At 40.8% G+C, this 14,645-nt stretch overlaps 1 protein-coding gene across 2 annotated transcripts in view; it reads right to left on the minus strand.

The window, feature by feature from the left end:
• Positions 1-2,111: 2,111 nt before the first annotated feature.
• LOC118156891 (histone acetyltransferase p300-like) overlaps positions 2,112-14,645 on the minus strand; it is a 42,071-nt gene continuing 29,537 nt past the window's right edge. Inside the window, exons 7-19 of one of the 2 annotated variants that reach the window (XM_035311106.1) lie at positions 13,269-13,362; positions 12,402-12,536; positions 11,967-12,084; positions 11,433-11,607; positions 9,342-9,419; positions 8,489-8,598; positions 7,844-7,999; positions 6,379-6,819; positions 5,699-5,887; positions 4,996-5,152; positions 4,322-4,440; positions 2,842-3,081; positions 2,112-2,265 (exon numbers count right to left, since the gene is read on the minus strand). In XM_035311106.1, coding sequence (XP_035166997.1) covers positions 2,173-2,265; positions 2,842-3,081; positions 4,322-4,440; positions 4,996-5,152; positions 5,699-5,887; positions 6,379-6,819; positions 7,844-7,999; positions 8,489-8,598; positions 9,342-9,419; positions 11,433-11,607; positions 11,967-12,084; positions 12,402-12,536; positions 13,269-13,362 — 2,105 coding nt within the window. In that variant the 3' untranslated portion in view covers positions 2,112-2,172. Of the gene's footprint in view, positions 2,266-2,841; positions 3,082-4,321; positions 4,441-4,991; positions 5,153-5,698; positions 5,888-6,378; positions 6,820-7,843; positions 8,000-8,488; positions 8,599-9,341; positions 9,420-11,432; positions 11,608-11,966; positions 12,085-12,401; positions 12,537-13,268; positions 13,363-14,645 lie in introns of those variants that run through there. The other variant, XM_035311107.1, reaches the window with a different exon arrangement.

Genomic DNA, 14,645 nt, shown 5'->3' on the forward strand with positions numbered 1-14,645 from the left:
TTGTTTTGGTTTTGTTTTTTGGTTTTGTTTGTTTGGGTGGGTTTTTTTGCGCAATCAAAGCCAAGTGCAGACAACGACAAGCACAAAGGAGAAGATACACAAACAGACAAAGAAATGAGGGTTTGCAGGACAAAAACAAGAACATAGAAGCAGGACAAGACAACACAAAGCAGAAAGCCAAGGCAAAGCACAGATTAGCATTAAATCTCTCAAACGGGTTCTCAAGCAGCAAATGATTAAAGCAAATTAAATGAGTATTCCGTTTTAGCATACCCATACCCTCTTCATTTTAATAATCCATGCCACACATAGCAAAGAATTAAAATGAAAGAGGGGTAGAGCAGAAAGGAGGAAGAACTGCTATGCTGACATACAAATCAGCATAGCAGTTCTGTTGGCAGGAGGATCTATAGGACATCAATGGAAGAAGGATAAACCTTCTATCTTCAATGTATAAATGCTGAAAGGCCACAGGATTCTCTCCCAGTTGAAAGGGGAAGCTAAACACCAGAATCTTAAAGAATAAAACAATCTCTCCTCAAAATCTTTCGGACAATTATAGAACTGTCAAACGATGTATTAACTAAACACCTAAAATTAACCACACATACAGTTCTTCCACAGCTCAATCTGAGCATAGAACAGTGCAAGTGTCAGTACAGTAAGCATCACAGAAAGGTTTCATTTAGTTTCATTTACATTTGAAAAAAAAAAAAGTCATTAATTCGAGTTCCTACCCCAGCCCTCAGAACTGTTCTGAAACTGTGGCCTCTCTATTACTAAAGCATGTTAACTGAGTGCACAAGGCATCTTGAGTGGACAACCCATCTAAAAACAGTTACAACAGTTTATTGTAAAGCTACACAAACCAACACTATAGCAGCTGTTAAGCTAAGATGACAGCTTTCAACCCTCTCTCCCAGTCTTAACCTGAGGTGATACACAGAATAGTGCTTCTGGAATTGTGCACTTCAGTCTACACATATACAGGTACATGTGTATATTGTTATATACAAATAAGTCCCATGTGCACATGTAAGCGTTCCATTCTGATGTTTGAAAGCATGTTAAACATGCCAGACTTTGGAATACCAGTCTTTTGGTCCATCAAGTGTTTGATCATACATAAATGTAAGTAGAAAATACTGATACGTAATACAGAGCTTATTATAATTTTGGACTTTCAGAATACAGAAGTTATGGGACTCTACAAACTCAAACTACAAACAATTTCCTACTTCATTCCTAAAAACCTCCATTCACTGCTACAAAACTTTATGAAGCCTAAAAAGGTTCAGATATATTTGGTTGCTTTTACCTAACCAAGTGCTTAAGAAATTTTCAGTTCTTGCAAAATCTTGACTTTCAGGTAAAAACCTTTGCGTTTTCCTTGTTGCTGTTTTTGAATGGTGTTAGAACAGAGCGGGAACTAAACGGATGGAGGAAACATAATTTGGAGGTAACCATCCTTTTGCTCTAACGTGTGCATTCTGGCAATATGCATGAGGATATGAGAGCATAAAGTCTGTTTCTTCCTGCCTCAATCCCTCAGTTGGCAAAGAGAAGCCTAGCAAGAAATCTTCCCTAAGAAGTCAAATAAGGTTTAAATGCTTCAATAAACTGGAAGTCAAAAAAATTATTTAAAAGAGCTATAGAACTAACAGCTGCTAAAAGCCTCTGAAGACAGCTCCCTTACTTCAGCGGAAAAAGCAAGCAATCTACTTGGTATCTGACTATACAAATCCTCATTGAAGATTTGCACCACAAAAACATTTATTCTCCACTTAAAATCGCAAGAAAAATAAAGACTTGCAAAGTATGATACGTATTATGAACATAACATACTTGCTGTATGTATCTTTTCCCCATGAAAAATACTGCTGCATGGTAGCAAGCAAAAACATAGACTAGTACATATGATATTTAGATTTAGTTAACTGCAAGATAATTTAAGACATGACACGTTATTGCAAGCAAAACTGCATAGACTACAGTCAACTTTTGCAAAAAGAAATCACTAGCACACAAGGTAAACTATTCAAGGGCACTTCCAGCAACTTTTCTCTTGTAACACAGAGGTGTACACATATGAAGAGGGTGTATGTGTATATACATGCATGCCTTTGACAGATTGATTGCAGCATGCACAAAACTGCTGCAAGTGAGTTTTCCTTACCTGTTCTGGTAACTGTAGTAAGTGGCATCTCGAGGGATTGTGCATAGCTGTTTGCCATAGCAACATAGAGTCTGTGGCGAGAACTCCAACTGCAAAGAGGAACGGGTCATCTTAGTACTAATACGTTGTCACTTGCTCTCCATAGCAAGCAAGCATGACCCAGACACCAACCATTACCACATTATTCTGTGCACAGATCTCACAGTATAGGAAGACTACAAAGAGCCATAAGAAACATTCAGTAGGCTGTTATTTTCAAGTTAGCTCTTCCCCAAACGTGAAGAGCATATCAAAAAGACAGTGGAAGTGCACCAGTCTCAATACACAATGAAATTGAGAGAATTTGTGCAGTAACATCTGTTTCATTTGTAATTATGAACTGGTTAGCACTAAACAAAATGCACATAAGCCTTCAGTAATTGACTCTTCCCCCGCCCCCCTAAGGGCTTATATATGAATATATGATTTAAGCCACAGATAGAATTAGAAGACGCATTAAAAACTTAAAACCAGATCACTTAAGATTACTAAATCCTGGTAAGCTTTCAGCATCTTTTAAACACCACAGTTGCTAACAGCTACAAGTGCTGTATTTTTCCTCCTCGTTGTCATAAAGCTAGCAACAGAGGAAAAAAACACAAACAACAAAAATAACTTTTCCTTACCTTTCTTCCACAGCAGTAACCAAGGCTCTGCATAACTGGGTCAATTTCTTGCTCAAACACCTCTGCCAGTTTTGAACAGTATTTATATACCCTGGAAGTTTTGCGGTTATAGAGCCAGGCGTTATTGAACATGAGCCAGATGTCATCTACATATTGCCATGGTTCCTGATACTGTCCTGTATCTAGCTTCCTCTTTATAGTAGAGAGGTCCATGGGGTTCTTCACTATGTCAAAGTAATCCTGAAAGAACAAGTAGCATATCAAAATACTACTCCAGAACTACATTGTGAAATGACAGCACAGGCATTCTCAGCATATAAATTCTTCTGGAACACAGCAAGAAAAACAGGTTCATCCCTGACTTGACTGTCAAGCTGCTTGTGACATACAGCGAAGTCTAAGCAATACCATATCATTCCCTAGCACTTCCTTTTCATTATTCCTGTATTTCTCAGGCTCCATCACTCATCTACTCTCGATGAAATAAAGCCGCTAATTTTAGTCAGCAAAACAAGGCTTACAGAAAGAAGGAAATGGCAGTGTTTCTTGCAGCCACCATGATTCTGAGAACATTAGCATAAAGAACCTGTTTGTTTTTTTTTTTTTAAATAGATGAGCTAATCTAATAACAAAACCCAATAATTTTAAGATAAAAGATGTCACGTCTCCTCCTACACATCTTTCATCTAATGAATGCCTTTTTCCAATCCCCCCCCCCCCCCCCCCCAGTTACAGGACTGCTTGTCTTAAGCAAGCCCTCCAAATACGACAGCCAACTGAAAGCTTGCTCAAGAATATTAGAAACACTTATGCCTGCCTATAACACAGGTCTTGTATTTTTGCAGAAAAATAAAACTGAATAAAGCTGTCCAATCAAAAAATCTTTCAGACAACCGTTGCCCAAACAATTTAAGTAGGAATTCTTTGTACACATATGGTCAAATAATAAACTTGTGTGGTCAATCCAGTGAGTTTAAACACAGACCCCTTCAAGAATACTAATTACTTCCAGAGACAACTCTGAAACAAGCAGAAAATTCAGCCTAAAGAAAAACAAGTTGAGTAGTCTCCTCTTTGCTAATAACTTAATCATTGATAATTTTATTTTCAAATGGTCTTAATCCACTTAGTTTCCTACATACTCAAAGCTCTCAATTCTACAGGTGCTTCTCATTGATAGAAGCATCACAATATGAAGGAGCATATATAAAAGAATCCCCCCACAGCAGTGGGAACTGGTGGTAATCACTTCAATGGATGATACACCTGCTTATATATAAAAAGGAACACAGAACTAAATGAACCTTTGAAAAAACCAAACCTTCCTAACTCAAACATCATATGTTCCACTAAATTATACCTCTTCAAACACATCAACACAAAAACGGTAACAAGACAGACTAAGCTGTTCTCAAGTAGATATGTCATAACGTAGCAGTTCTGGGTTAAAGCCAGGAAAATATCTTGCTAAGAAACTCACAGGAATTCCTAGTAGCTGGGGATCCACAGGCTGTCGAAATGGAAGAGACTCTGGATCCTGACGGTAAAGTGCCTCCAGTGTTGGCATAAGTGCCTGCCGCAACTCTTCTGGCTTGAAAACTTTTGAAAAACAATCAACATTAGAAAGAAAAACGTCTGTAAGGAAGAAACGTGCTGGGAAAATGTGGTGTGTGAAAAGACTACAGGCAACGCAACACGTATAAGATACTTAACATAGGTTGTTTATCCTCTCAACACTAAGTTCTCAGTAGGACATAAAAACAATCACCTGGACATAAGGAAACTGCCAAAACATTTAAGAGGATCTTGTTTCAAAATAGGAAGACACTGTTAAATTTAACAGCCAATTTACATTTCAAATATGGCCCCTCTCTGATGTTACAGGAATAACTTGTCTGACAATCTACAACAGAATTCTCTCCAATCTCTGCTGTACAGACCATTTTACTGATACTTAATGTTTAAACTGAAGCCTTAAGAACTTGACCAAAGCCAATTACAAGTGCACAGGTTAGGCATTTTTGTTCAAGAGCCACAAAACCAATTCATAAAAGCCTACTGATTACCACTGAAGAAAGCTCAGTCCCCATCTCCCCCAACCCCTTCCCAAGACTCTAGGCAGATGAGTGAATTTCAGTCAGCGTTCCCACTTACTTTTTTTCTTAGACTGTCCTGCTGCTGGAGAAGACTGAGTAGCTGGAGTAGTAGGTCTTTCTTCCCCCTCTGGTATTTCAGTCTTCACTTCTGTTTTCTTCTCTTCTTGTTCCATTGGGTCTGGTTTACATTCTTCCACAACTGGTTCTACTTTAACCTGAAAATTAGATTACAGCCTGTCACAGCTGCCTGCAGAGTCATCCAGCCACGTTTCTGTCCTTTAAATTTCTCTGCTGTCTTGCCCGCCAGTCTTCCCCAGGATAAAAGCCTCCTACTTTGCAGTCGTAACCTGCCTAAAACTTGATCAGATATGCTAGAATGTATCTTTAAACACTACTGTAGTAGCAGGGATAGATTGTTGAACAATTCCGAGCTGCAAGCAGACCCAGGGGCATTCATCCTGCCCCTCACACACGTCTGACGGTCTGTCCTGCACTGCAGTTGCCAGAGTGACACTGCTGGCAACCACATTCCTCAGTGTCCTCACTGACAAGCTGTCATGGACTAGTAAAGCAGCCTGTCATATACGACCACAAAACAGAGACCCTTCTTTAGGAAGAGGGAGGAGAGATGACAATCAAAAGAGCAGCAGCAGGCAGCATCCACAGCCCTCACTGAACTCTGGAAGGAATGGCTTGCATGGAGACAGAGCATCTAACAGCACTAGATGAAGATATTCTACCCAACAACAGGCCAAACTCACTTCAGATTTCTCCTCCATTTGCAGCTCTGTTTGTTCTGGTTCCCCCTCATCTGTTTTAATATCCATTTTCACTTCCTGCAAAGGTGGCTGCTGCTGCTCTGGAGCAGTCTGCTGAGAGTTCACTTCTGTGCTGCTGGTGGATGGGGGGTTGGATACCTGCCCATCAATGCTTACAGCTGGTTGTGAAAGCTGAGGGGGGAAAAACACACATATTACAAATAGGCTTCTAGCAAACCTATTATTTTTCTTTGCTCTAATCTACCTTTTACCTACACTTTATTTCCACCAAGTTTAAATGCACTCTAGTACTTCTACTTGATTAACCTGAAGTACATATTGCTACACAACTAGAAAACAGACACATGCACTGGAAGAACTAGCATGTAGACAATTTCATATTGTTCCTCACTGTACACCATCACTATGTGTACATAGATATAACTGAAGGTCTCATGCACATTTCACAGCAAATCTTTAAACATGCATGAAAATTCCTCTGTGGAAACACCAGATGAACTATAGACTTGTCTTGAGGCAAAAATGTTACTTCCCAAATGCAGTATTTTTTTAATACTAAGCCTACCAAGAGCTACTTCCATAAGAGTCCCACAAAAAAATAAACATTAACTAAAAACTAAACCTTACACTTGACCATTTGTACAATTTAAGTAGTTCCTTACAGGTGTTGTGGGGTGCTGTGGCTGCAGCGGTGCTGTTGGTGTGGGAACAGATGCAGTCGTGCTCTGCTGTGACAAGGGCTGCTGCTGTTGCTCTGCAGAGGGGGTAACGGGAACTGGAGGCTGGACCTGTGGAGGCAGCTGTGCCTGTGGAGGTGTTGGAGTCTGCCTTTGAGCAGGGTGCATAGTTTGCGACTGCGGCCCAGGTGGCATCGCCTGAGGAGTAGGGGTGGGGGCAGTGGTGGCTGCTGCTGCCGCCTGCTGTTGCTGTGATCCCAAGCCTGGGGGCGTGTGGTGAGGTGTTGGGGTTCGACTAGGTACTGGAGAGGGAGAATTTCTGTGCATGGGCGGCTGTGGAAGAGGTGGGCAGTGAATATGGCTCCCTTGAGAACCCGGAGCCATTGCAGGAGAATTCACAGGACAGGAAGAGCTGGTCATTTGTGCCTATGGGAAAACAAGTACACATTTGTAATGACTTGGAACAGAAAAGGAGAGAAGTTACTGTTTCCCACCATTACTGGCGCACTTTAAAAAGTGATAAACCTTTTTTTAAGAGTAGTTAAAGAGGAGAAATGGGCAATTTATTTTGCTCCACATGAACACAGAACATTAAGCTGTTTTGTAGCTTATTCAACTCTAGAAGAGAATTTTCAATTAAGCACTAATACTCAATATATTTAAAGACTGGAACACCTACACTTCCAGTTCACAAAACATTTCTTTCTAAAAATGCAGATATGTACATCCTCAATAAGGGTCAATGCACCACAGTGGAAAAAAAGGATTGAAATATACTTAGTGTGCCCACATCCCCCACCCCCAAGACTAGAAACTGAATTTATCATCAGAAGTACAGCTGTAACTGCACTGAGATTATAAATAAATGTATTGGTCAAGAAAAAAAGCTGTCACTGCACAGTAATCTTGCCTGCAAACTAGGAAGAACCATCAACGAGAAGCAAACTGACGTTCCCTACTTCTTCCTGGCCTGAAAGGTTCTTGCTGAAAATGGAGAGGGAAAGGACAGAAAGGAAACTGCTAGACTCTAAATTCAGATCTTTTAAGTAGTGACAACCCTCCTATTCCCCAAAGCCAACAACACACATTTGGTGGTCGTGGATGGACATGTCTTTATGTGACTTATTCTTTCAGTATCTCTTAATTTTCCAGGCTCTGATGTTAAGCAACAAGTTCTTTACTATATGCTGAATAACAATTTTTTCCTTGCTCCAAAAAAAACAAGCTTAAAAATCCTGCCACTTAAGCCTGAGAACCAGGCAGTAACATTTTACCCCTGCCATTACCAGCACTACAGCCAAGAAAATGCTGAGTCTCAATAAATGAATTCAATTGACTATAGGTTTAGCAGCATCTTAAGAAAAGAAGCTCTCCGTTACTACAAACTTGAATGATGAAACCAGTATGTGACAGAGCCCACTGACACCACTTCCAAAAATCACAAGCTTACTTGAGAAACTGGTGTCTGGTTGCCAGGCTGAGCCATAGGCATGCTTGCTGCATTCATTCCTGGAGAAGAAGCAGGGAACGGGTTCTGTTGCAGAAACTGATTCTGACCAGAAGGTTGGCCAACTCCTGGCTGTTGCATACGTGAAGGAAATCCCATCTGTTGGAAAAGAAAAACCCATTTCACACAACATGCATATACCTGGAACGTTTTACGCAGAACATTTTTCTTCTTGCAGAAATAGATGCTTGTTACTTATATGTACAATACAATATGGAAAGCCTGCTATAGCTCCTGTCAAAAAAGGAATTATGATTATTTCCCCTGTCCGCTAAGGAACAGGATACTGATTTCAGTCTAGGACCATGGCTTAAGTTTGTTCCTTGTTTCAGGAGTTCAACAGCCTCCAAACCCACTTAAACTTAGTTTTCCGTGAAGGGAATCACTTTTTTTAAAAAAAAAATCACCAAGATCTAAGGCTGATGGCAGACCAAGTAAATCTTTTAGTGGGGATGCAAAAGAAGTATCTACAGAACACAGGAAGTGTTTGAATTTTATTAGTTTTTCTTAGCCTATGTTAAGAGCAGCACAGCCAATGGCAGCAATCCCGTGAGCTCGGTGCCCTGGCCAAAGGAAGCCTGCACTGACCTGGTTCATGGCCCCAGCCTGGCTTAGCTGTCCAGGGTGCTGAAGAGGAGGGGTTTGTCGGGGTCCCATCGGTGACAGCTGCATGTTCATCTGGCCAAACTGATTCATTCCTGCGCATTTGTGCCAAAAAAACACTTATGAGCAAAGGCCTGAATTTTCATCCGGATACCATTCAAGACTTACAGAAAAAGTGCTGTTAGTTTCTTCCCAATTATTATTTTTTTTAAATTAGTTTTCAGGCATGCAATACAGTAACGGAAATACCTCCTCCTATCAACCAGTTACATAGAACAATTTTAAATATCAAGTGATAGTGACATAGATACCATACTCCTTCAGAACAGACTGGCTTTTTCCCCCCCGGACAGACTTGCTTCCACATATAGCTTCAGAAAGCTTGCATTACCTTAATTATTAGAAATTCACTTCTTGAATTTCAGATGGTAAATCTTTGATTCCTTGAGCGCCTTTTATGTTGCCTACAATACTTTTCGTACACGTAAATGAGGTTCTACCCCTTCCTTCGAAGCAGTAATTCTCACCATCCTCCCTCATCTACAAAGGCATCTTCATCTAAGCTGACTAGGCCAACCATGTCTGACTAACCCCCACCATCCTCTGTTCACACAAACAGAACTTCCACAAGGATAAAGTTAATTTAACAAAGCAAGCAGCTAACAAGCATCTCAAATTCCCAAGATCATGAAACACCATTATGCAAGTATTATGCAGTACAGAAACTCTTTTCTTAGTCAAATGGGAAAAGAGCAGGTGAAACAAAGGCTGCAGCAAGAGCTGCCCAACTGCAAGATTCCTTTACAAGGACAGGAGCAAGTTTTCTTCCAGTATTTACCTGGCTGTGCCTGCATGCGGTTCATCATCTGGTTTGGCACATTGGCACGTATCAGCGTTGGGTCAGGAAGAGGACCATCTGGACAAAAAGACATTGGAGTAAGATTATGACATTTAGAGACCACCAGGTTTTATCCACCAAACACGTTAATGAGAATTACATGTTAAAATCCACGTACAAAAGATGCACAGCTACTGTCCAGTAATTCTAAACACTTATTTTAAGAGTCCCTGAATTGCGGAGGAAGAAACAGAAGCCTCTTTGGCAACATGAGCCTATCCCATTGGGTAAAGTGCTCTGACTTAGAAACAGATCTTTGGAAATTGAGGACAAATATGAAGCATGTTACCAATGTACAATGAGAAACTCAGCAGCTCATGAGCATTCCAGACAAGAACTTCTACAGACCATTCTATGCCATTACTGCACTTCTACGTTGACAACACTATGTGAACTATATGGTTCAAAGTATTTATCAAAGCTCTGAATTCTGAGAGCTACTGACGTACGTGATAAACGTTGCAACAAATAAATTCACAGTACTGATCTTAAAGGCCTCTCTTGCATCTTGGCAACGCATCTCAGCATATCCAGTTCTGACTTCAAGCACAAAAAGACCCAGGACTGGATTTACCAAGACACATTCATATTTAAAAGGAAGAAAGAATGTAGATTAAGCTTCTTGTAGCAGAATGCTGAAACTACTGGATCATCATGCAGCATTAGGAAAAAAGGGGAGGATTTGCCTCCTCAATTGCTAATTCCAATTTTGACCCTGTCTTCTTAAGATAATTTATTAGTGTCATTGACAGCTATACATCTGTTCCCATTAGATGCCTTAACTCATTTCTTAACTGTGAAGTAACTAAGAACAAACAGGAATGAATAAATCAAGGAGAAAATCCTTCTGAGAAGGAAACTCTCAGGAGAGAATCATGCAGGGGGGGAAGGGCAGATCTCTATCAAGTACGTTTACGGAGCTGTTGCACTTCAGTTTAAGAAGGACTATTTCAGTCTCTAGAGCTGTCAGTTCAGAATCACAGACAAAAACAGACACCCAAAAGTACATTTTAGTTGAAATATTTAAAAATATTGGTTCTCCTGTATAGTTAAAATCACAGTATACAATGCCATTTTAGAGAAATGTACAGGTTAAAATCCTGTATGTTAACGATCTACGGGACTTAACTGGAAAAAAATAGTGTCAGCAAATGTACCTACCCATTTTTCATTTTTAACAATTATTTCTGGTAGGTGATATTTCTTATCTGTGTTTACCTGTTACCCAAGCAAAAATACTAGATATCTGGCAAAGCCTCACCACTTTCTAGTGCTGTAAAAAGACACTGCACTCTTTAGTGGCATTATAGTTTTGATCATTAGCTCCTCTCCAAAAATCATTTTTCTTCTAATTATACAAATGCCTGGTTAGAAAGCAATCTAATAATAATCTGTTCATCATTAGGAGGGTCAACTCAAGTAACAGAGATACTGTGTAACAGAAGACAGCTACATGGGAAAAAATAGGAATCCAGTTTTCACTGCATGCTGGAAAGGCCATTTGTCCAAAATACCAATGTGGCATAGAACAAGCACTATCTAAACTTTCAAAGGCATAAATATAAATAGAACAATCACTTCAATTATCAGTCTCTGCTTAGCAACAACAGTAATAGTGACGATCATTTTAAACACCACACAGCTAAGTATTATGAAAATATATTTATTTTGCAGTTAAGTGGGGTTATCTTCAAATCAATTACTTTTAGAGGTGAATGTGATGAGACTGAAGTTCTCCAGTGTTACAAGTGCAACTTGGTCTCCATTCCCTCCAACCTCAAAGCAAGTGTAAAAAAGGTCTAGGATATTCCAATTTGCTCACAAGACAAAATGATTTTACATAACCTACTGTCATCGATTAATACATAAGTAAGGCAAAGACTTGGCAAGTACTTCTGAAGATGAGGAAGCTGAGTTTAACTTTGAGTAAGCCAGGTATCTGTGAAATGATGTGGGCAAAATGCTCAGTCTACCATAGAGACAGTACACAATCACACTGCACCAAGTAGTAAGTAACCCAGCTGTTCTTACTTGCAGACATTCCTGGCTGAGGCTGTCCCATGTTGGGCCCTTGATTCATGGGAGCCTGTGGCATGCCTGGTGCATTTGGTATCATATTTTGTTTCTGCAGCCTGGTTCTTCGCTTTTCCTCCAACTCCTTCTGAATCTTATAGATCTTCTCAGCTAGCAGGTGATAGTACTCTGCCTGCAGGGGAGGAGCACAAGTCAGGAAAGGAGAAGAGATGCATTAAGTAAAGGCAGCAGGTCATAGTAATTAAAGTAATCAAATCAATAGTGGGGGTGGGGGAAGAAGGGGGAAAGAAGCTCTTCCTTTACAGGTACTGCCAGGGAGCCTCCTGCTGCCTTCACAAGGCCCCAGCAAGTCTCAAGCACAGCACAACACCACAGGCACTGCCTTGAGTCCCAGCACATCAGGTAGAAGCCAGCAGCCCTGGCACATGTGCTTCCTCAGCCTGGGATACTAGTCTGTGCTTCCACTCCTCTTCCCCAGTCACTGCCAAGGGGGATCAGAGATGTGCAAATGATGAGAGGACAGCATCTCACCCTGCTATTTGCTGATTCATACATGTCGCCTTCCACCTTCCGAGCGTATGCCACCAGATTCTCCATCCGTCGATCCTTCAGTGCTGCAGGGTCAGGAGTAGGAAATATGGCTTGGACTCTGAAGAAAAAGTACACAAGCTATTAGGTTGTCTCCAAACTAGGGCCTCAGCACCAATCCAAAGTGATTGGAACACAAAGCAGAAAGCAGGTCTTCAACAGACAGAGGCACTGCCACTACTCCCAGGTCAGCACTCACATTGTGCCGATGGCCCAAGTATAGAGCAGAATATTTCCAGTACGACAGCCCCTGAGCAGCATGTGCAGCTCCACAAACAAGGAAAGCAGGAGAACCTCTGTCAGGCTTCTGCTTTCCCTTCTCACCGGTCCTCACAAAACTCACACTCTGGCCCCTTAGTTTTGCTGCTAGCTACTCACAGTTTATGAACAAGATGATTTCGGAGATCCTGAGTAATGTCTTCATGCCACTGCTTTCGGATTCCAGTATTGGATGGTTGAGCTGTTGGCATAGCCCCCAAACTGGCAACGTTGGCGCTTTCACTCATCATGGAGCTTCAAAACAAAGTAAGAATTTGAGGGTGGAAGCCCAGCCCAAGCTTAGTCATCTTACAGTCATAGCCTCTTTTTGAATAACGTTAGGACAAAGTGCTAGTTGAGCCATTCCCTAATCAATGGACAAACTGTGCAGAAATAGCTGTACAGACACCAAAACAACGCATCCCTCTCAGGATTAAAGAGGACCATGGAAGAGTACATGCTGTGCTACCCAAGGATTTTGAAAACTGGAACAAAAGCTAGAAAATCCAAAGGGAGAGATAACAATCAATGGAATTTATCCCACTGTTTATTCAGAAAGTGCCATGAGACTTAAGCACAAGGATCACTTTTACACCTCAGCAAACAACTCACCCCTTACTCCCACTGTGGAGCAACAAGTTCACGGTATGCCATCCTAATCAGCAAACGCACCAGTGCTTCAGATCTGCCCAGATACTAATCCAGATAACATCTATAACCTCTATGGCCTAAGAAAATCAGTTTGCAAGCACTAAGTGCCAAAGTTAAAGTGGACACCAAGACCTCTAGAAAGGGTAAGAACAGATATCCCAACTACACAGGTAGTTCCTTGCTGATTGTCCTGAGCAGCAAGGATCAGCTCAGCCCCTCGTAGCATAAGCGTGCAAACCCTTACACTCCCATCGCCTTCATCTCATTTACTTACTACAGGCAATCAGCATTTGCAGCTGAACAAAACACTGGCTTGCAAAGAATTATTCAACTTACTTTTGGGAATTCATGGTTGAATGCAACATCGAGTCAGGCAGCAGGCTGGGGGTTTGAACCCCTACTCCTCCATTCACTCCCATTGGATTTGCACCTAGAAAACACAAGTATTAAACAACCAGCTTAGTTACTAAGCAAGAACAGCAATTGTTCAGCAATAACAAGGGTCTACACTTTCAAGTACTTTGATTTTTGTGGAAGGAGTTTAATTACTCTCTGCTCCCTTTACCACTTATCCCTTCCTTTTATCAAATTAAAGTCTGAGGCACAACATTGGTGACCTCCAAGTGAAGAATCATGCAGTATTACTCCTCTGCACACCTTCCTGAACTTCTTAAACAAGCCATTTACATTTGCTGCCAATGTTATGTACCCGAGTCCTTTCCTGTGACCCTCTAAAGGTCCAGCATTACAAACCAATTCTGTTGTTTGCTTACAAGTTTTTTTCTGTGATTCAGAGGCTTAGAATAGACATTCAAAGGCTTTGAAAACAAAGCATCAGCTACAACTACATCTGGCAAGATCCCCTCTCACTCATTCCACACTCAGGGAACCTACAGCTAACTCCAGTGTTTGTGCTAAAAAGGAGGAAAATCTGACAAACCTTTGCAGGAAAAAGTGCTAGTAATTTATGTACCAACATCTCATTTTCTGAATCACAGAAGATCCCAAGCACCATAAGAAGTGCCTACACACTACAATTAAGACTAATCATTATTTGATGAATGCAGTGTATATCTGGCCAGAACTTCTGAATAGATCACTTTGTGAAGCTGAGTAGCATGAAACCCATTACCAGGCTTTACGTGTATTTAAGACATCTGAATCCTACAGAATTTGTACTTCAAGCAAAATTAGACACTGTGTACAAGAGAAATCCACTGAAACTAAGTTAAGTAAGTCTAATATATACCTCTAATATCCTAGTCAATTGTTTAGCAGCCCCTTCCTACAGCTTTCTGAAGCCCCCCTAGCCTAATCACTTTTATCCTTCACAAATTTACTTTTACACCATCTGAGAACAAGCTGGTATAGAAGACAACTGTAAACCTTTGCCTCACCTCTCCCTTTCAACTGCCCAAACCAATTTATTTAATCTTTGTAGGACTACATCTCTTCAAAATCAGAGGCCTCACCAAATCCCAATCTTTCTTCTAAGCTAGTTGGCATGCAGTCAGTACACAAGCTGATGATTCCTACTTCAGCTGTTCTAATTTCCACTCCTAATAATGAAACAAGTCAAATGTCCACATTCTCCATGGTTGTCCTTTCTCCATTAAGCACCAGTTCTTCACTCTCAAAGAACTTTTCAACCCTATCTCTTCTTTTTTTTAAAAAAAAAAAAAAAGCTAAAAAGTGCTACAAGGGATGCCCAAT

This window comes from Oxyura jamaicensis, assembly GCF_011077185.1.
Source record: "Oxyura jamaicensis isolate SHBP4307 breed ruddy duck chromosome 1 unlocalized genomic scaffold, BPBGC_Ojam_1.0 oxy1_random_OJ106469, whole genome shotgun sequence".
NCBI classification, from domain to species: Eukaryota; Metazoa; Chordata; class Aves; order Anseriformes; family Anatidae; genus Oxyura; species Oxyura jamaicensis.